The 20692-nt window shown below is 50.7% G+C and overlaps 2 protein-coding genes and 1 long non-coding RNA gene across 13 annotated transcripts in view; 2 read left to right on the top strand and 1 right to left on the bottom strand.

The window, feature by feature from the left end:
- SHB (SH2 domain containing adaptor protein B) overlaps positions 1-6755 on the top strand; it is a 139351-nt gene extending 132596 nt beyond the window's left edge. Inside the window, exon 6 of the mRNA XM_072842011.1 lies at positions 5910-6755. Coding sequence (XP_072698112.1) covers positions 5910-6093 — 184 coding nt within the window. The 3' untranslated portion in view covers positions 6094-6755. The remainder of the gene's footprint in view (positions 1-5909) is intronic.
- On the bottom strand, positions 6257-20585 carry LOC140641710 (uncharacterized). Of its 7 annotated transcripts, none has more exons than XR_012038304.1 (4): positions 20506-20585; positions 16464-16612; positions 11752-11827; positions 6257-10667 (listed from the first exon to the last, which is right to left on the bottom strand). It is a non-coding gene; the product is annotated as an uncharacterized lncRNA (long non-coding RNA). The 7 variants fall into 7 exon arrangements; XR_012038306.1 differs by having other exon boundaries at positions 16464-16615; positions 20506-20569; XR_012038308.1 differs by lacking the exon at positions 20506-20585 and adding an exon at positions 20319-20468 and having other exon boundaries at positions 16464-16615.
- The window catches only part of SLC25A51 (solute carrier family 25 member 51), a 43859-nt gene continuing 43715 nt past the window's right edge, over positions 20549-20692 (top strand). The window contains exon 1 of one of the 5 annotated variants that reach the window (XM_072842018.1): positions 20549-20686. The gene's annotated coding sequence lies outside the window, so the exon portion shown is untranslated. The remainder of the gene's footprint in view (positions 20687-20692) is intronic. The other 4 variants (XR_012038297.1, XM_072842016.1, XM_072842013.1 and 1 more) reach the window with 4 other exon arrangements.

The raw sequence follows: 20692 nt of genomic DNA, 5'->3' as shown, positions 1-20692 counted from the left end.
GGGGCTTAGAACCGCACCCCCCCCCCCCCCCCCCCCAGATTCAGCATGAACATCTGTGTCTATCTCCACCTCAACAGAGGCTTGGGCTCTGAGGGTGAGCACTAGGTGGCATTGTGCTCATAGAGGGCAGGGGAACTACGACATGTGTGGAGGGTATTTCAAATGCCCAGGTAGACTGTGGCTTTAGGAGAGAACTTGTCTCATATTTGTGTTTGGTTTCTTTAGGCCTGGGCAGGGAGCCCTGGCTGGCTTAGTCACCCCAGGAAGGATTGGAGGAAAGAGGGGCCTGACCCATTCTTCCTTGTGACCTCCCTCAGGCGAGACTTCTGTTTCTGACATGAGAGGTGCATGACTTTAGACCCCCTAAAGGGGTAAACCTCTGGGTGCTCCTCATGGCTCTGCCCCTCTCACTAAACTTGCTCAGCTGGTCCTCACTGGATGTCCTAAGACCAGTGCTACCCAGACAAAACAGCTACTTTATCTGGCCTTGAGGGAAGTAGTTCCTACTTTAGCTGGGCCACACTGACAGATGAGGTGGAACTGCCACCAGCCTGCCCTCAAGAGCTTACAGTCCAGAGGGGAGGATGTATGGGGCCTTGTTGGTGGCTCAGGGCAGACCCTCAACTAGATAACTGATGGATGGATGGATGGATGGATGGATGGATGGATGGATGGATGGACGGACGGATAGATAGACAATATACAGATGGACCACGTGCCCAGCTATGAGCCAGGCAGGTGCTGAGGGCCCAGAAGTAAGTGAGACATGGCCTGCTGAGAAATGTCACAATGAGCAGACAGGATTCTTGATCTTAGGAGCTCTCAGAGCTACAGGGAAGCCACGTCTCCAAGCAGAAAAAGTCCGAAGGCCCACCTAACACCTGGATCCATCTGGATTGGTGGCTGTGCAGGGAAAAATGAGATTGCCTGCAGTGGTAGCTTCAGATTCCTGAATGCTTCCCTCAGGCTAAGGAGAGAACATAGACTTTAGAGCTAGCCCTACCAGGTCCTGTGGGACTTGGCACACAACCTCCCCCAGCATCAGTTTTCCCATATGTATACAGTGGTAGTTATACCAAGTTAACAGCATCACTGTGGGCCTACATGAGATAACATATAGCAACAGCTCAGCTCCATGCCTACCGCACATTGGGGGTTTCAGCAGTACGGGTGTTGTTCATTGTGCCTTGGGGAGCCAGGGTGGCTCTGAGCTGAGGACCGCTGTTATGGGGCATCTCTGTCAAGGGAGCAGTTCCCAACCACCTTTCAGAAGAGGGGAACCAAAGATCCTCACTGTGTGTGGATTCCTGTAACCAGGTCCTACATGCTGGTCCCAAAAGGCAATTTCCTTGCCTTCTGCATAAATATTATATGCAAGTATTTTTAAGTCATTTCATCATGAAAAGAAACGATTTAACATAACTATTACTCAGGATTCTTCATGAAATATGCATCAAGCAATTAGGTCTAAAAGCGAGAGGTGAGGCCTTGTACCCTGCTCGGGCCGGCAGCTGCGGGCTGAGTGATGTTTTATTAAAGCCCGTGATTATGAGACGAGGTGGGGCCTGTTATTAGGCCCCGGCACACCAGGCACGTTTGATAATCCTGGTGATGAGGAGGTGCTTTTTGTGATGTTAATGTGTGATCTAAAAGCGGTGACAGCCCCAGCACCCCCAGCCTCCCCCAGCCTTACATGACTCATTAGACAGGTCAGCCACCGGAGACACCCTTAATTGTGACTTCGCTCTCGGAAGATGTCCTATCAAAGGAGGCAGGACTGACGCAGGAGCCTGGTAGGCGGCAGAGGCCTGTCCAAGCTCCCCAGGGATCACTGCCCTCCCGAAGTGATGACAGGGAGGTAGCGTGGCCTGGGACCTGGCCCACCTGGGCCTGGATGCAAGGGCTCCAGGTTCTGGCGGCAACTACACCCCACCTTGCTGTGTGCCTTGGGCAAGGATGTTGCCCTTCCCAAGCTCAATATCCTCTAAAGTTCCCCAAGAGGTTGAGAGGAGATGGTCCCCGGGCGGCTTTTAGCTCCAGAAGGTCTATCCAGAGCAGCCATAGCGCCCCTGGGCATGCTGGTTATCTGGAGCACCGTATGTTCTCCCTAGAAATTCCAATTTTTTCTCTTCTTATGCTAGATGTCTTCTGTATTGAGTTGGGAGTCATTAAAGCCATCCTGCAGCTGTTTTTAAATCTTTAGCTGTCATTAGGTAACATCCCACTCACGGGGACCTTGTGACCTACTGATCAGGGTGTATTATTACAACACATCTCTTGACTGTGTGTTGACAAGGTTTTAGCTGATCTTTTTATGAGTCGGAGTTTGACAGATCGTCTCAAAAAGCAAGCCTGCTCACTTCTCAGAGTCTGCCAACCCCATGTGATGGGTCACCACCCTGTCTCCATAGCTGGGGGCTTCACCCGTCAAGACAGGCCATCCCCAATGCCTGGATGACCATTCCGTGCCGCCCTGTGCTTTCTGTGGCCCTCCATCAACCCTGTGCAGTCAGCACCTGAGGACTGAGGCCAGAGTCGAGAAGTCACTTGTGCAGGGTCTAATATCTCTCCCCGATCACCTGGCCTGGCCTCCTGTGGAGTATTGAGGACTAAGTAGGATTCTCTCTTGGAGCTGAATGGTACTGAGTTCAGGAGCATGGACCCTGGGAAAGGCCCACCAAGGAGGGAAGCAGGACTGCTGCTGATGGCTGTGTGAGCCTGGGTTGGCCACCACCTGCCTGAGCGTCAGAGCCCAGCCCACAGCCTGGATCTCAGGAAGTGCTCAAGAAACATTGGCTGTGAAGACCATTAGGGCCAGTGCCCTGTGAAAATAAGACTGGGGACCATGGGCAGCAGTACAAATGGGGCGTGACCCCTCCTCTAGGCCACTTCCCACAAGGAGCCAGCATGGAGTGGGCAACAGCTTACACTTTATACACGGAATCCAGGACCTTAGGTCCAGAAGCAAGCACCCTCAGAAGTCATCCAGTTATCCTCCCCCACAGATCCAGTGGAGGCAGAGACAGAGCCTAGCACCACCCGACTGCCTCGGGTCCAGCAAACCATGGGGTAGAGTGCCTGAGCCCAGGAGGCAGGGCCAGTCCTTCAGGGAGCTCCTCATGTGAGAGCCAGCTCGTGGGCCTTTATCCAAACTCTGCTGGGGAATGGTCATGCCATGGACTGGGAGGAGTCCTCTGCCACAGTCCCTGGACTTTGTGACTGGCTGCCCCCTCAGCACAGCCTAGCTCAGAGTTACAAACCTGTGTGTATAGAAATACAAGTGCTAGAGTCACTTCAGGGAAGTGCTAATGGCTGCTCTACCCTGCCCAGGTCTGTTGATGGGGAGACCTCAACGTGGAGTTTCTAATAACCTGGTGGCCATTCTGAGCCCATGGCCTGGGAATAGAGCAGCTTTGGCTTCTGCCTCTGGCTCCATCAGCTCCTCTCACCATCCCTGCCCACTTCCCTTGCTGGATGTTTTAAGAACAACCACTGTAGAGATGCCTGGGTGGCTCAGCAGTTGAGCATCTGCCTTTGGCTCACGGCGTGATCCCAGGGTCCTGGGATCAAATTCCGCATCAGGCGCCCGGTGAGGAGCCTGCTTCTCTCTCTGCCTGTGTCTTTGCCTCTCTGTGTCTCTCATGAATAAAATCTTTTTTTTTTTAATAAATAAAATCTTAAAAATAAAAGAACAACCACTGTAAAAACGTCCCATTAAACCATATTAAGTTTCTTTCCCTAACCTTAAAAATAAAATGAGGTCCTCCTGCAGCTTCCTCCTGCAGGTCCTCCTGCATACCTGCGTTGTCGGCACAGCTGCCACGTTCTGACTCGGCCCACAGCTGGCTGCTGTGAGCCCGTCGTACACATCCTATGCTTTGCACCCAGCCATAGATCTGTGACAGACATTAAAGCCCAATGGTCTGGCACCCAAAACGCCACCCTGCTCAACCCGCTCACAAAGAGAGACATGGATGTGCAAGGCCAAACCCACCCTCCCCCAACCCCACTCCGTCACTCACCTGCAGCTCCAGCCTGCACCCTGCCCCCTTGCCCCCCTCCTCTGGGTGAGGAGCTGAGCAGGTGGTCTCCAACAAGAGTATAGAGCTTTGTAACTAGTCCCAGTTCCCTTCGCCACACACTTTCAGCACTTCGTTCAAGCAATTACATCCTTTCCAGACAGGCACATATCCGTGATCTCTCCAGTGTGGTGGGTAGCTAGTCTGCGCTTAAGTGGGGCTATACATTTTTCATTTAATGCACACCGTTTCCTTTCTAACAGCTGAAGCAAGTGCGCCTCCTGCTTCTCAGATGTGTCGAGGCAATTCTCTAATGAAATGACCCTTCACTGAGGAGCAGAACTTGCCACAGGCTCTGTAATTAGAACGTTGTCAGCCTTAAAAAATCTTGATTTAAATTTTAGTTCTTTACAGGAATTATTCTCTCTTGAAACATAATTGCTCTCCAAACGATTTCCTTTAAACTGAGGGTGACATCTCTAAATACATTATTATGAGCAGATGTATTGCTCAGTGCCCGCACTTCATTAAGCATTTGCTCTGCCATTTGAAAATGGTCCTGGAGTCCAAATTGATGCATTAATAGAGTAGGCGCTGGCGAACGTGGGGAGCCCGCTCCTGACTGGAAGAGATGTGTGTAAGCCCTCCAGTGCCCCTCTGGGAGCTGCTGGAGCAAGAGAGCTGGAGTTCAGCCTTGCTGGGGGCTGGGCCTTGCCCGAAATCGAGGCCCCTAGGGCTGGTCACAAGTTCTCAGTGCCAAGAGAAGGCAGCAGGAGGTCAGAGAACCAGCTTTCTCACTAAGTGACAAACATAAGGTAAATTAGACTATGTTTTGGAAACCAAGCTTCTACAGGTGTGGCAGGCAGCAAAAGGCTTGGAGCTGAGTGGGCAAGAAAAAGGCGACTCTGACAAAGGCAGATTGTGACAGGAGTGAGTGATCCGATGTGGCCAGAGACCTGGGTGGGAGGAGGGAGGGGTCTGCTAGGGCCCGGTGGCAGCGTGACCATTGCTATCCGAGAAGTAGCTGGCAGGCTGCATGGGGCACAGGGCATAGGGCTCTGCTCTGATCTCCCGAGGAACTGCCCTATTCAGGAAATGCCATTGCATAGTGGGCACAGGGACTGGGCCCTGCTCTGTGAAGCTCTCGGGGGAATTGGGAAGACAAGTAATTGCAGTTCAACAAAGCAAGTACTGGGGGAGGAATGAGTATGCTCAGTGTGGTCAGAGGAAGGAAGGAGCCCTGTTTGTGGAAGCCTGGAAGACCTGGCAGAGGAAACATTCAGGTTGGACCTTGGAGGAGTTCAGTGAACAGAGGGAGGAAGCACCAAGAGTGCCTGTGGAGGGGCAGAGCTGAGGAAGAGCACATGTTCTCGACACATTCCATTGGCTAAATCTAGTCACATGTCTACAGTGGCTGCAGGGGAGACTGGGAAATGTAGTCCCTGGCTGGGCAACCCCTTCCTAGTGACAAGTGATACCCCTTCCTAGAATACTATGAGGGGGAGCAACAGATTTTGGAAAATAGCCCTCCTATCATCCCTGCCACACTATTTGGTCATCTGTAAAGTGGGGGTGATGACCTGTCCTGCACACTTGTCAGGCAATTGGGGACTTAAACATACTTTGTACCTGCCATGTAAGGCTTAAATACTTGTCTGCATCAGCAATAAGAAAAGGAGCCAAGTCTAAGGGTTTGTTTTCCTGAAGAAGCCTCCAGAAGCTCTCAAGGTCCAGAAGACTCCGACAGCAGTGTTTGTTGCTGGTTCCTAGTCCATGCTGGGCTTGGGGGAGCTCTGAGGTGCAGCTGCATTTCATTTGGTCCTGAGCGGCCTGCCTGTTTCAGCCTTTGTCAGTCTGCAGATCCTAATAACCTCTGTATTTTGTTTGCAGGAGCAACCAGGGCTTTATGCACATGAAACTGGCCAAAACCAAAGAGAAGTATGTTCTGGGTCAGAACAGCCCCCCGTTCGACAGTGTCCCAGAAGTCATCCACTACTATACCACCAGAAAGCTGCCCATCAAAGGAGCTGAGCACTTGTCCCTCCTCTACCCGGTGGCTGTGCGGACCCTCTGAATGAACCAGCCCCACGCTGCTCTGTGACAGGGCCCAGACTTGGAGGGCGCCCACCAGCGCCGGCCACTGTTGCGTGCCGCGGCCAATTTGTCGTGTGTATGGTACTAGCACACCACTGCATGTCTCTAGAATGCTGTTGCCACTCATGGGGGCTGGAGAAAGCCTGGAGAAAGACAGAAGGACAGCCAACGCACCACCCCAGCCCCCACCCCCACCCCCTCCTTGAGTTTCTGTGAATTAAAATATTTGCAAATCCAAAGAGATGCCTTCCAGGATGAACAAAGGAGAGCAGCTCCAGAGGGGCGAGGGGCGGGGCGGGAGCTCCCTGGGCTGCAGCTCTTTGTTCTCCAGCGGTCACAAATTCACACCTGTGGGAGGGGGCACAGTTTCCCACGGGTCCTCTTCCAGTGCTGGGAGACAAATGCGGGTTCTCCAAGACCCCAGAAGACCCCAGTAGTCCTGCCTCCCCTCTGGTGTGTGTGTATGTGTGAGTGTAAGCACATACGTGAGAGAACATGGTCACACACAAATGTAAGTCCACCAATCCACTTTTAGCCCCTCCGTGTAATCATTAGGAGATCTTCAAGGAATCATTGTGCAGTCACAAAGAGGATTCAATTATTTATGAATAGGGTGTGTAAATAAAATAGTCATTTAATATATATTCTTATCCTTTTTATTATTTTTCTTTTTATACACCACAGAAGGTCTTCTGAGGGGGGCAGCGCTGGGTTCGTTCCCAGAGCAAGGTGTCTGGGCACGTGCGGCATGACAGGACTTGGGGAGGCAGAGCCCCCAGCTCAGAGCTGAGCAATCAGTGGAGCGGAGGGGTCATCCTCACCTCCTGGGAGCCAACCTTCAGGAAGGCACCGCCAGGCCCAGCAATGGTAGCTTTAGGTGCTGCCCCAACAACCAAGCCCTCCCCTCTGCCTACAGCAGCCTAGTGATGGCAAGTCTGCACAGCACCCAGCAATCCGCAGAGGGCTCTCCCATCATCTGGTCAGTGCCACCCTGTGAGGCATTTAACAGGGGGAAAGAGTGGCACAGAGAAGAGGAACCTATACCAGGTCACGTAGCTCATAAGCAGAAGAGGCTCTCAAGCCCAGGTTGGCAGGCTCCATGGCCAGTGCCTTGGCTCTACAGAGCCTTGATGTCACTCTGCTCCTGGGGGAAGACAAGTCCCAACCTCTCGGGGGACATGGGGTTCTCTTGGTCATCCGCACTGCTTGCCCACAAATAAAAATACACATTCCCGCATTCCACCTCTACCTTTCCTCTGTCCTAGACTGGAGCAGAGATTCTTCCCACACACCTTCCCACACCTGCAGACCCTCCTAAGGCTGTGAGGTTGCTCTTACGTTCCCCTCTTTCCCCTCCCACTCCACCACTGCGCTGTGGTTAAATGCTGGTGGAAGAAATAGAAGAATCCAGGTGCCTGTGTGGCTCAGTCAGTTAAGCGTCTGACTTGATTTCAGCTCAGGGTCACGGGATCAAGCCATGCATGAGGCTCCGCGCTCAGCCCCTCTGCTCCTCCCCTCGCAGCTGCGTGCTGTCTCTCAAGTAAATAAAATCTTTTTAAAAAGAGCGAGAAATAGAAGAACCCCACCCAGCAGCATGACATAGGCTTCCATCTACTGACAGAGGCACAAGGGATGCAGATACGGCAGGAGTTTCAGGGTTCTTGATCAAGCACACACGTCTTCCTACCCGCCCAGCTGGTCTGCAGGGAATGGAGGGGCTGAGTTGGAACATCACCAGCAGTTCTGGATATGCAGCGCTGCCCAGGCTTCAGAGGTGCTTCAGGCACGCTGTTCCAATGCGGTCTCAGAGGCCCAGGGAAGAGAAACGACTTGATGCAGCTGCCTGGGAAGCCAGGCAGAGCAGGACTAAATGCCGTGCCCCCTTAGGGGGTTGCCGTGAACTTCCAAGGTTTGTGGCCAAAGCTGTTTCCTTGGCAACCGGTCTTTCTGCCCAGTCCACACCTTGGGCCATCCTCCCTGGTCCTCCCTGGCTGTCTCTGGATCCTGGTACCCCTCCCACCTGCAGATCCTCACATGCCAAGCTGCCTCATAATGACCACATAGGCCAGAGCCTGAGTCTGGTCTCCAAAAACTCCATTCTGACCTTTTGTCTGTTTTGCATTTTCCAAAATGTCCTTTGAAGCCAGAAAGTACCTGGAGTGATACACATTTCTCTCTCTCTCTCTCTCTTTTTACGTGTTTGAGAAAATGAGTGAGGAATTGGCACTTGTCCAAACAGAAGTGCCAAAGGAGACTGGATTCCAAGGATCCACTTAGAGGTTGGGTTGGTGGGAGCAGCCCCTCAAGCTGGGGGTGGGGGGGTGGGCCTGAAATAGCTTTCTCCCCCACCCAACAGGCCCAGATGCCCACGGGTCACTTCTAAGGCTGCAGGCTGGGGCACTACAGGAGCTGTGTGAACCTTCTCAGTAGATGTTCCACAACAGATTCCTCATCAGGAAAGGCTCTGTGCCTGTTGTCTGAGAAGGAGCTGGGGTGCTTTGCTGTTGACTTTGCTCTTTCAAGGGATTCCTGGGCCCTCACTTCTTCCCCAGACCCCCACCCCCAACTCGCGCCTGCATCTTCCTGAAATTTCCCTGGGAGGCCCAACCTCCAGCTGTCCTTAGGGACAGAGGCCGGCAGAGGAGCCAGCTTACAGGATGGGAGCTGCTAAAAGGAATTTTTGCCTTAATTTTACGAACCTCTCCCTCTTCTTCCTCTAATTGTGACCATTTCCTCTGTCGCTGTGTATTCATGTTTTCTTGGATATCTAACAATTGAAACGGCTTTTCCCTTTCAGAAACACTCACATTCAGGTTACTGGCATTGGTTTGGTTTTTGTTTTGGCTTTTTTTTTTTTTTTTCATCTGCTGCCAATTAATGGAAAAAATGAGCTGGATTTCTTTGAGGGGGAAAAAAAAAGCTCCCTGCCACACAATATCTCGCCCTCAGCATTTTGTCTCAGAACACAACCTCCAGCCACTAACGGGCTTCTCAGAGCCACAGGACTGGGTTTTTTGTTTTGTTTTGTTTTTTTCCTTTCTTTCCCTTCTTTGCCGGCCTCATTATTGACCATAATGCCCCGACCACTTCAGCAGCTCTATCCTTGAGCACTGAAGAGTCAAGGGCCTTTTTGGCACCACCACCCCTCCCCTGCCCAGCAAGATGGTGGCCACAGAAAGAAAGGAGGCTTTGTGGGGAGAGAGGGCCCACCTGCCTGTCAGGAGAGAGGTTCATGGAGCAGCCTTTCTAAGGGAAATGGTGAAAAGGCTCTGGGTTTCAGGAAGGCTGGGCCAATTGGAGCTGAGCTACATGTGTCCTCCTAGGGCATCTCAGGGCTGGTGGCCCTCTGTGGCCAGTGAGTGAGCAAAGGGAAATCCTTGTCTGGCTTCCAGCAAGGGCCTCATATTCAACAGGTAGAGCCCTTGCCAGGCATTCTGCTTATGCTAGGGTCACGGGACCTGGAGATTCCCTTTCCTAAGATTTTAACCGCAAGCTCTGGCCAGCTCCCCAGGACACTCTCAGAAGTAGTTGATGTCACTTGTCCAAGGGCCTAGCAGAGACAGACGGCCAGGCTTACCATTTGCTCTCACAGGCCCCAGGGATGGTGCGTGCAGAAACCCGGCAGACGGGGAAGGCTGGCACTCGGAGTTGGCCCGTCGATGCCCATGAAGCATCCTGGCTGGATCAGGCGGCCGTCCAGCAAGCTGACACGTCTGTCTCTCTGCCCTTCCAGACTCAGTTACCGGCAAAGACCAAATGGACCAAGTTATCCAGAAGGAGCCAGCACAGCCCAGAGCCTTCACTGTAGGAGCACCTTCCAGAACCCCACGGAGACCCACTCAGGTGCCCCCCGAGCACGGGTGACAGCCTGCAGCCTATCCTTCCCCTCTCTTCAGGGCTGTGTGTTGCTGCCAAGAGCCTGTGCCAGCCACCTACCGCTAAAAAAGTGTCCTGTAAAGCTCGAGTTCTGTGTGATAAGCTGTATAATAGTGTATATTTAATGTGAAGCTTTTAACATACAGTCGTCTTGTTTAAATGGACCTCATTGAGCATACGTGTGTTATTTCTTTATAATGCAACTGTGTGCCCCAGAAATCTAGTTTGATTGCCTTCTGCCTGCAGAGGCTAAGGTCTGCTATCATCCCCCAAAGGTGAATTGTTACAGGAAAAGCAGAACCTCCTGCTTCCTAATTAAGAGGAAGATAGAGCCCTAATGAGCTCGTTAGATGAAAACAAATTAATTTGTTCAGCAAACATTTGTTATGTGCCTACTGGTCCTCGGACCTGGTGGATACACAGGAGAGAACCCTCAGGAAGTTTCCAATGCAGGGTGTTATTGGGTGGGGCCCGGAGCTGAGAGGAACCAGGTGGGGGAATTGAATCTGCCTGCGACGTTCAGGAAAAGGGCTTTGAAGGCTGAGGGCTGGGTGTTCCAGGCAGAGTAACAGGTGCTGGGAGCATTTACTCATCTCAGGGAGAGTAAACCGGACCTGGCGTGGTACAACCTGCAGCAGCAGGAAATGACCGGGCTACTGGGTCTCCGAGGGCTTCATCCTGTGGAGGCAAAAGAATGGAGCAGGGCAAGGGCAGGGCCGTTCATCTTCTCCAAGCAGGAAGCAATTCCCTGAAGACTTAGGAGGGAATGGCCTCCTCTTTTCTGGAGAGGGTGATTACCAAAGGAGAGGCAGGCACAGGGTCTCCCATGGCTTGCCCTTACACTAGCATCATGATGACATCATCATGCAGTCTGAAGTAGGAAGGGCAAGGGAGGTTCTGCAGCCCAAGCCCACCCAATACAGATGGGCACCTGAGTTCACACAGGGTCCCCCAGCACTCCAGGAAGCCTGCTGTGGAGAGGCCCCTGACCCTCACCTCATCATGTAGGAAGGAACTCCTGCTTCTCCTGACCCCTCTCTCCCAAGGACATGACCTTCTGCCTCCTCAGCAGGCCCCTTCCTCCCTCACTCCCCCATATTCCATTGACCCCCAATCCACTCTTCCAATTCCCAATGCCCCATGCCACAACCACACCACAGCGTGCACGCAAGCATGTGCACACACACACACCCAGGAGTGGGCCAAGGTCAAAGCCAGTACTCTGCCACCAGGAATTTCCTGAAGGGTAAGGAGGAAATATTTCTGGTGGTCACCTCTAAACTCCTGTTTTACGTTCTAGGGAGAGTTTTCTGTTTCAGTTCAATTTAACAAAGAGCAAAGGCCTGTGACAAACTGGTGACCTGGAGCAGGAAGCTGAGCACAGGAAACATCTTCAACCATAGCCACAGGAAGTGGTCAGTGAGCAGCCAGATGCCTGCCCCACGGCATCTCTGCACAGAGACCGGGACTGAGGCCCAGAGAGGGACGGAGGCTTGCTCAAGGCCACACAGCAATTCCATCTCAACATGCCACAGGTGCTTGAGGGGGAGCCACCCATTCAGAGGGTCACCTTGGCCAGTGTAGCTCTGGGAAGACTGGGGTAAGGGTGGGGATTCTTCTCGGACAGAGTTTAGAATCCAATTTTGTCTCCCTGGCTTCCTCCTGAGTGGGAGCATCCCAGGCCTGCAGTGGTTGGTGTCCTCTCTCTGGCTCTGGGGGACGATTTTGAAGGGACCTTGGTCTGAGCGGGAAGCAGGCTCACCAGTGTGGTTCTGGCGCCCTCGTGTGGTTGCCTTCGGCGTTGCAGCCAGGCCCTGGGGCAGCTCCGAGTCCCTGGCCTGTTAAGGAAAGAGAAAAACAGGCCCAGAAAAGGAACAGGCAGGCATGTAGGTAAACAGGAGGCCGGCAGAGTGGCGGTGATGGGAGCTACAGCAGAGGTATGGCCAGCAGAGGAAGCGACAACTGAATCAGGCTTTGCATGCAGGGAGCAGGGACATCCCAAGGAGAGGAGTGGGGAGGAGGCAGGGGCAGGAAGGGAGGCTTCCTCTGACTTCAATCCACTGCTGTCCTCAACTGCCTTCTACTCTAAAGCCCCCCTCATTCATGCCACCTGAGAAAGGTAGGCAGCATTAGAACAGCTCAGCACAGAACAATTTTATGTGGTATTTTTTTAAATTACTTTCTGATGATAAAATTAATATTTACTCACTGAACAAGATTACTATTTCAGGAAAATGTAAGGAAAAAATTGAAAACTACCTTAAACTCAAAGGAAAGCACTAAATCTAAAGTTAGGTTGTGTACATTTTTTTTTTAAAGTTTTTGTTGTTGTTCATTTAAGTACCCTTTACACTCAACATGGGGCTGGAACTCATGACCCCAAGATAAAAATTTGCATGCTATTTCGACTGAGCCAGCCAGGTGTCCCGTAAATAAACTTGGGCTCGTGCTGTATTTCTATAGTTTTATATTTCATTTTCTACTTCAAATAGTGCCTTCATGTTATTAAATCTGTGATATGCTTTTTTTCTTAGCTGCATAATATTCTACTCTAACTCATTCAAGTTTTTGTATAAGCAGCTCTGCAGGGAATATCTTTGTTTGGAAATCACTGCCAAAGGGGAAAAAAAGGAAAGAAAGAAAAAGAAATCACTGTCCATATTTCTGTTTTTTTGTTTTTTGTTTTTTGTTTTTGTTTTTCCTCAGGAGAAATTCGTAGAAGTGGCATTCCTGGTCAGAGGCTAGGAACATCGTTAAGGCTTCTAGTCTCCCAGAAAGACAAGTTTATATTCCACTGCTATGTCTGGAAGTCCCCCCAGAGTAGAGTGGTTTGGTTACATCAGAGAACTTTCAGCAGCTTAGACTTGGCCTCCAATGTGAGGCATGAGGGCAGCCCAGGTGGCTCAGCAGTTTAGCGCCGCCTTCAGCCCAGGGTGTGATCCTGGAGACCTGGGATCGAGTCCCACATCAGGTTCCCTGCAGGGAGCCTGCTTCTCCCTCTGCCTGTGTCTCTGCCTCTCTGCTTCTGTGTCTCTCATGAATAAATAAATAAAATATTTTTTTAAAAAAATGTGAGGCATGAGCTAAGCAGTTTCCTTTCATCAAAGGCAGTCTGAGTCTGGGCATGGGGGCCATCAGGGCAGGACAGGAGGCTGCCTGGGATCTGCTTATAGGTGACCAATCATCCGCATCTGCCCAGGACTCTGAAACTCTCCAGGATGCTGGACTCTCAGTGCCCAAACTGGGATGGTCCCAGGCCAACGGAAATAGTTGATCACCATCTCTAGCACCTCCTGGCATGACTCTCAGCAAGCCCCTTGCCCTCTACCCTATGAGGGTGACATCCTGGGTTGGGAGCGGTAGATAGGGGTCCGGAGAGGCTGAGAAGGAGCCCTGCCCTCCTGGGGTTTGAGAGGCAGATGACGAGAGGAAAAGCTGCCACTCCTAGGGGAGCAGCACTAGGGCAGGGGTTGAGGAGGTGGGGGAGGGGGCAGGCTCACATCCTAACTCCATCTTTTTCCAGCTGTGTGACCAGCAAGGCCCAAAAGCTTCCATTTCCTCCACTGTAAAACAGCTTGAGAAGTGACCTCCTGGGGTTATTGCAGAGATTATGGTGTTGGATGAATGCCCTAAGCATGCCTTAGCTCCATCAACCTTCAGGTAATGTCAGCTAGACCGGGTGAATTTTAAATAGGAAAGGCAGGGGCCATTACAGCCACAGTTTTTCACAGGAAAGAGGATCTGGAGTTCTAGGAGGACCTTCTTTATGAGATGAGAAGGGATTCCATTTTACAAATTAAAAATGCCATGGCTCTACTAAACATCTTGAGAAGTAAGGGACAGAGTTTAAGATCCTTTTCCTCTCCAGCTTGAAGCCCTGGGTGGCTCTGGCCATTCCCCTACCTGGGCATCTTCCACCATACATTCTTTATTATTTAAATTAATGCTAACACTCTCTAGTTATAATTTAAATAGCAAGCATCTGTTGTGTTGACTATATAAAAACACATTTGTTGTTTGCTTCAATATTAAACCTATTTATTGTCTTTCTTATTTAAATATCAAATCTAGGAGCACCTGGGTGGCTCAGTGGTTGAGCATCTGCCTTCAGCTCAGGGTGTGATCCTGGGGTCCTGGGGTGAGTCCTGCATCAGGCTCCCCTCAGAAAGCCTGCCTCTGTCTATGTCTCTACCTCTCCCTCGGTGTCTCTCATGAATAAATAAATAAAATTTTTTAAAAATAAAAAAATCAAAATCAAATCTATGCAATGTCTTTACTGTTTAAATATTAAACTTGTATGGTGTTCATTATCTGTTCTCTGCACCCACTAGATCGTACCTAGAATGTAGACTTGACACAAGCAGGTGTCTGAGAGAGTTCCTGGAAAACAGTAGGTGCTCAATAAGTATTTGGGGTTTTTTGGGTTTTTTTTGTGTGTGTGTGTTTTTCAGATTTTATTTATTTATTCATGAGATACACAAAGAAAGACAGACATAATCAGAGGGAGAAGCAGGCTGCCTGAAGGGCAGCCCGACGTAGGACTCTCAGGACTCCATCCCAGGACCCCAGGATCATGACCTTAGCCAAAAGCAGATGCTCAACCCCTGAACCATCCAGGCACCCCTCAATAAGTATTCGTTAAGTGATATAATGATGACAAAAGTCCTCATTGATGATGGGCTCACTCTGTGTGCCCTTCACATTGTGCACACATTGGGAAAGCCCTGCTGTACAGGTGACACACAGAAGCTCAGAAAGTGGAGGGACCACGAGGAAAAGTAGAAATTCGATTTAGCAATGGCTTCCCAGGGCTCTCATACTTTGTACCTCACACCGCACTGAGGGTCACAACCCCCAGTGAGCAGGATGTAGACGGAAGTACATAGTCCCTTCTCAGGAGCAAGAGAGGAGGGAGGAGGGTGACATTTAGAGCTTTGGGTGATCTAGTTCCTGAGCTCCATTGTCCACTCCATACCCACTCCGTGAAGGAGAATGAGCCTCTATCATTCTGGATCTGCCATCCTGGGGAGTCCCTTCTCAGGGACTCAGAAGGTGGGCACAAGCCAGGGATATGGCTTCATTTGAAGATGGGGATCTGAAGGCTCAGATAGGGGGAGAGTTTTGCCCCAGGTACACAACCAGAAAGTGTTGGGTCTAGTATGCAGACCTTGCAACATGCAGCATCTCTTGTAAAATACAATTCCTAAGACCTTCCTCTTGGAAGTTTTGATTTAGTAGGTCTTGGGTGGGCTCCAGAAACCTATATTGGTAACAAGTTCCTCAGGGAAATCATATGATCAGAGAGTCTTGGGTAAAGGGCCAGTCTGCCTGTCTTCATCCATAAATCTTTTTCCCAAGTGCTAAGCACCGACTGCTCAACTGTGCTTCTGTTCTTGAAAATGGTAGGGATGCCTCGGTGGCTCAGTGGTTGAGCATCTGCCTTTGGCTCAAGTAGTGATCCCAATGTCCTAGGATCAAATCCTGCATCTGGCTCCCTGTGTGGAGCCTGCTTCTCCCTCTGCCTATGTCTCTGCCTCTCTCTCTCTGCCTGTCTCTCATGAACTAATAAATAAATAAAATCTTTAAAAAAAAAATGGTGGACACGGTAGGGTCCCAGCTCACCTTTCACTAGGTTCTGAACTCAAGCAAGTCACAGGGCTTCTGTGAGCACACAAATTATGTAAAAATCAGAGGAAATAACTATCATGTAACTGCTTGGAAAGCCCACGGAGTATTGTGCAAATGTTTGATGTTATTTTATTGATTCAGCCCTTGCTAGATAAAAATGTGTTTGTATTTCACAAGTATGTGTCACTTAAATGCCAAGTAAGGTGTCCCATGATCCCACCCAGAGGTCAGCAACTGTTCTGAGCCCTGAAAGCTACCAGGGGGCCTAAGCCCTGCCCGCAGGTGTGCCTGGGACAAAGGCAACGTTGGAGGATAGGAACAAGGTCAGGGAGAATGAGAGGCCTGGTGTCTCCTTCCTTACACACTCTTTCCCATCCTCTGTTTATTCTGGAGGCTACTTTGTTTAAATTCTAGTCTTGAATTGTAAGTCACCTCTCCCAGGTAGCCTTCCCTGATTGCATCTATTGCATTTTTGTTCTCCTATGGATATTCATAGATCTTGGTATGTGCCTGTCTCAAGTACTAAGGGTCTCTCCTTAGGGCTGGACCCCAGTTACCCCTCTGAGCTCTATGCTCTTTCACTCATACCTTCTTGAGCCCTGCAGACTCCTGTGTTTTGAACTTTAGGTGACTATTATGGGTCAGGCTATCAATGCAAAACTGTTGCTCCCCAAATTGCCTGAGAAGAATCACCTGGGACTTGTGTTAAATGTACGCAGGCCAAACTGTTCTCTCCCCTCAAAATTCTCATTTTGTAGTAGGTCTGACATGGGACTGGGGATCTATTTACCAACCGTCCAGGACCTAGAATCTAGCTTTTCGATCTGTAAAGTGCATACAAATCACCTGGTCTCAGTAACGCAGATCCTTGTGTCCTAGGTCTGGGGCAGGGCAGGAAGAGTAATTTCCAGCAAGACCCCGGAGGTGATGTCGATTGCTGCAGATCCAAGATCACAGGTGGCTTCGCCAAGTTCAGGTGACTCTTATCTTTAGGCCTGCTGGAGAAGCCAGGATTTGGTGCTATTCTCAACCTCAGCACACTTGGGTAGCTTTTAAAACATACTAAGGTCCAAAAAAACCAAACAAAGCAAAACACAAAAAACTTTAAAAACCCCAAACTATACTAAGGCCCAGATCCTACTACAGACCAATTTAAATCAGAATCACTGAGGTTTAAAAAAAAAAAAAAATCACTGAGATTTTTTGGTTTAGTTTTTAAAATTTTGAATAATCAGATGTTGAGACTCACGGATTTCATGGGTCCCCCACTAGTATGGAAATACATTAACGAACAAATGTAATAGAATAGACCATCCCATGGGCTTGTGGGCTAGGACTTTTGACTCGATTACGTGCACTGTATATACAGATCATGTGAGTTGCTAGAGCAACGTGGGTTTGAAAATGAGTGGGGACGTGAGCATGTCCTGGAGTTCACAGACAAGCCATGGGGACAGACAGACAAAGAATTCAAGGACACCTTGGCTCCCCCCACCCACCACCACCAGCCTGGGGCTGACAGCACAGTGGGGGAAATAGCAAGAAGCCTCTGTATAAGCTGAGCAATGAAGAGTTAACAGGACTATGTCATGAAGCAGGCAGGGCCTTCCAAGCACAGAGGACTCAATGTATGCAGTTTAGAGGTGTGTAAAAGATCACCACAGGTTCAGGGAAGGGAACCAAGGGCGGTTGGCCTTGTATCTGGAGCCTGGGGGTGTGAAGGGGAGTGTCAGAGATAGGCCCAGATGATTGCAGGGACCTGGGGAATGTGAGCTGAAGAGAAAGGAAGGTCACTGACCCCTTGCTAGGGAATAACCACACAGGTGACTTTATCTTGGCTCACAGTAGCCCAGACGCCACTGATAGATTGTGTAAAGCTTTTTTTTTTTGTAGACATAAGGGCCCATGTAGTAGCCTGAGGGCACTAGACAACTTTCTAGAAAGCATTTGGCAGGAGTAGGTGAATAAAGGGTGCTTCAGCAAAGATCCATCAGCAACACTCCTAAGTCCCTTCTCCTAAGATCCCAGGCCCTCTTGGGCAAACACCCTTTTTCTGCCAAGCACTGAGTTGGAATTTCCAGAAACAAGGCAAACAGCTTTACCCTAGGGAGCTGGTAGTGGGAATGAGATTCACCCTCGCAAATGACTATAACATAAGGCAGGAGCTTGGAGCTGCCCCAAACTTGGTGCTATGGGAAGGCAAAGGAAAGAGCCAATTTTGCCTGGGTTGGTCAGAGGCTTTTCCAAGAAGGCAAAGAGACTTAAAGGGTTAACCTTTTTAACTGGTAAAGAGTTGGGCCCCGGTATGGCTCAGTTGGTTAAGCATCAGCTCAGGTCCTGGTCTCAGGGCCATGAGATCAAGCCCTGTTTTGAGCTCTGCACTGAGCAAGGAGCCTGCTTAAGATTCTCGATTTCCAAAAAAAAAAAGATTCTCTCTTTCCATCTTCCTCTGCCCCTCCCTGCCCTCTCTCTCTCTCTAAAATAAATAATTCTTTTAAAAAATGGGTGAAGAGTCAGGTAGCCCAGGTGGCTCAGTGGTTTAGCACCGCCTTTAGCTGAGGGAGACCCAGGATAAAGTCCCACACCAAGATCCCTGCATGGAGCCTGCTACTCCCTCTACTTTTGTCTCTGTGTATCTCATGAATAAATAAATAAAATCTTAAAAAAAAAAATAAATGGGTGAAGAGTCGATGGTAAAAGGGGGGAAGAGGCTTAAGGAACCAAGGATTTGCAAAACACTGAGAGACTGCACATGGCTGAAGCACAGAATGTCATGGTGCATGAGGTGGACAAACAGGCAGAGGGACCAGGAGTCCAGATCTGCCCTCACGCCAAGTTAAGAGGTCTGGATTGATTGGGGGAGGCGAGAGGGACCCATTGGAGGTTTTTAACCTGGAGTGAGATGATCACAGGTAGTTCTAATATCCTCTAGGATCTAATCTGACAGCTGATGTGTAGGCTAGAGAATGGAAGAATTGGAAGATGAGGCCAGAAAAATGAAAGGCTAACTCTGATGAATCCTGAATCAGAAAATAGAAGGGTTTTGAGTTCCAACCTTCATAGGTCCAAGAAGAGCCAGTTAAGGGCCTGGGGTGTCTCTGACCAGGAAGTAAGAGCGGGAGGGGCAGAGGTCTGCACTGCGGCCTGCAGCACGGGGTTCCTGTTGGCCTGGGAGTTCCTTTGAGTCTGTTGTGCCCTAACTGCATATTTAACTTGAATCTTTCCCTTTTCTTCCGGTTTTACCACAGGAGACTAAGTCCATTCTAATCTGGAATGAATTATTTATGTGTTTAAACACTCTGGATGCCAGTCTGATTTATTTATATTTCGAATAATACAACTGAATAGGAATTCACACAAGACAGGGAAAACATAATTTTGAAGTGAATGCCCTTCCCCAACTATTGCCTGGTTTATCATTGCAAACTAGTGTGGCCTTGTCATTATCCTTGGGGCCCCGAATCTATCCCTGAACACTAATTAGATGCCAAGTGCCTCTGACAGGCAATATTTGGACTATCAGACCCCACCACCTGACCTTTTACAATCTTATCTCCTGCTACTATGACTTTCTCCACTAGTCCAAATTCCAAGTCATTCAACTGAGGCCCAGTTCAAACACCTCCTGCCCTATGAAGCTATCCGTGGTGATTCCCTCTCAAGGGGAAAGGCCCCTCATGCTTCCGAATTTTCAGTCCTTTGTTTTTATATATAAACATTAGACTTTGAGATCCCCCAGGGGAGCTGGGGCATGAACAAGGACACACAGCAGGTACCTCGGGAGAGTCTGCTGAAATTAGGTAGCATTGGTCTCCTGCACCCCAAGCAGCCGAGCAGCAGGCTGGTTCAAGCAGCCAGACAAAATCTCAGAGATGATATCTATAAAGTGCTGTCCAGGGAAAGCCACCCACCCAGGGCTAACCCATGACTAATATTTGGCTCCAGTGGAAGTTGCCTCTTGGGACTAACCCCACGTAAAGTGCTTATTCTTCACACACATTTCAGGAGTCTCCTGAAGACTTTCTCCTCTCCAGACTGACCTTTCCGTTTCCTTCAACCCCTCACACCTCTTGTGTGCCTCAGTTTACAAGTTAGAGCCATTATTCCTAGTGATGCTTACAACGGCCAAAGGGTTGGTGCCAGATAGGGGTTTGGACAGGGATTTGGGGCTTAGGAGCCAGGGACCTGTCAGAAGTGTCAGAGCTATTACTTCACCTAAGCCTTCCATTTCCCAGTGCAGTTGAGCCCAAGACCTGTAAGTTGCCTGAGGTTGAAAGGAAGGCGACTTTATTTTTAAAGGTTTTATTTGCCCCATGGTGGGCACAGAGAGGACTTAAAAATAAAACCTTAAAAAAAAACATATAAAGGTTTTATTTATTGATGAGAGGCAGAGACATGGGCAGAGGGAGACGCAGGGTCCCCCCCCCCCCCCGGGGCGCCCCCTGGGGGACTCGATCCCGATCCCAGGACGCCGGGGATCGGGCCTGAGCCAGAGGCAGATGCTCAACCACTGGGCCACCCAGGGGCCCCAAGGAAAGACCCTTTAAGGCGACGCGTCCGTCCTGACGCACACACAGGTGTTCCTCCGTGGCCTATCGGTAGCTGACAAAAGGCCACTCTGAGCGTTTGACGAAACCTAACCCGCGGCTACAAAGGGGGGCGAGGCGGGGCACTCCCAGGTTTTCAGCGCGGGCCACGCACAACGGCCGACGCCACTGCCACTCCCGCAGGGGCCCGCTGGAGGACCGTCGGCCGCCGGCTGCACGGCGAGGCCCCGTACGGCGCCGAGGGACCGCTGCTCCGGCCGAGGCGCCCCGGTGCCTCCCGGCAGGTGTCGCCAGGGCCCCACACCTGCCCCGCCGCGGCCGGCGCACTCGGGCGGGGTCACCTGACTCTGCGGGTCCCGAGGGCCGGCGCGCCGGCGTCGCCTCACGTGACCGGGCCCGGGCGGCGTCGAGCGCGTCACGCTACGCCCCGCGCCGGGGTCGGTCAAGGTCTGCGCCTGCGCGGCCGCTGCTCGCCGGCTCGCGGACCTGCGGGCTGGCGGTACGGGGCGCCCGCGGCGATGGGTGAGT

This window comes from Canis lupus, chromosome 10, assembly GCF_048164855.1.
Source record: "Canis lupus baileyi chromosome 10, mCanLup2.hap1, whole genome shotgun sequence".
Lineage (NCBI taxonomy): Eukaryota > Metazoa > Chordata > Mammalia > Carnivora > Canidae > Canis > Canis lupus.
This window is presented reverse-complemented; position numbering and strand designations above follow the sequence as displayed.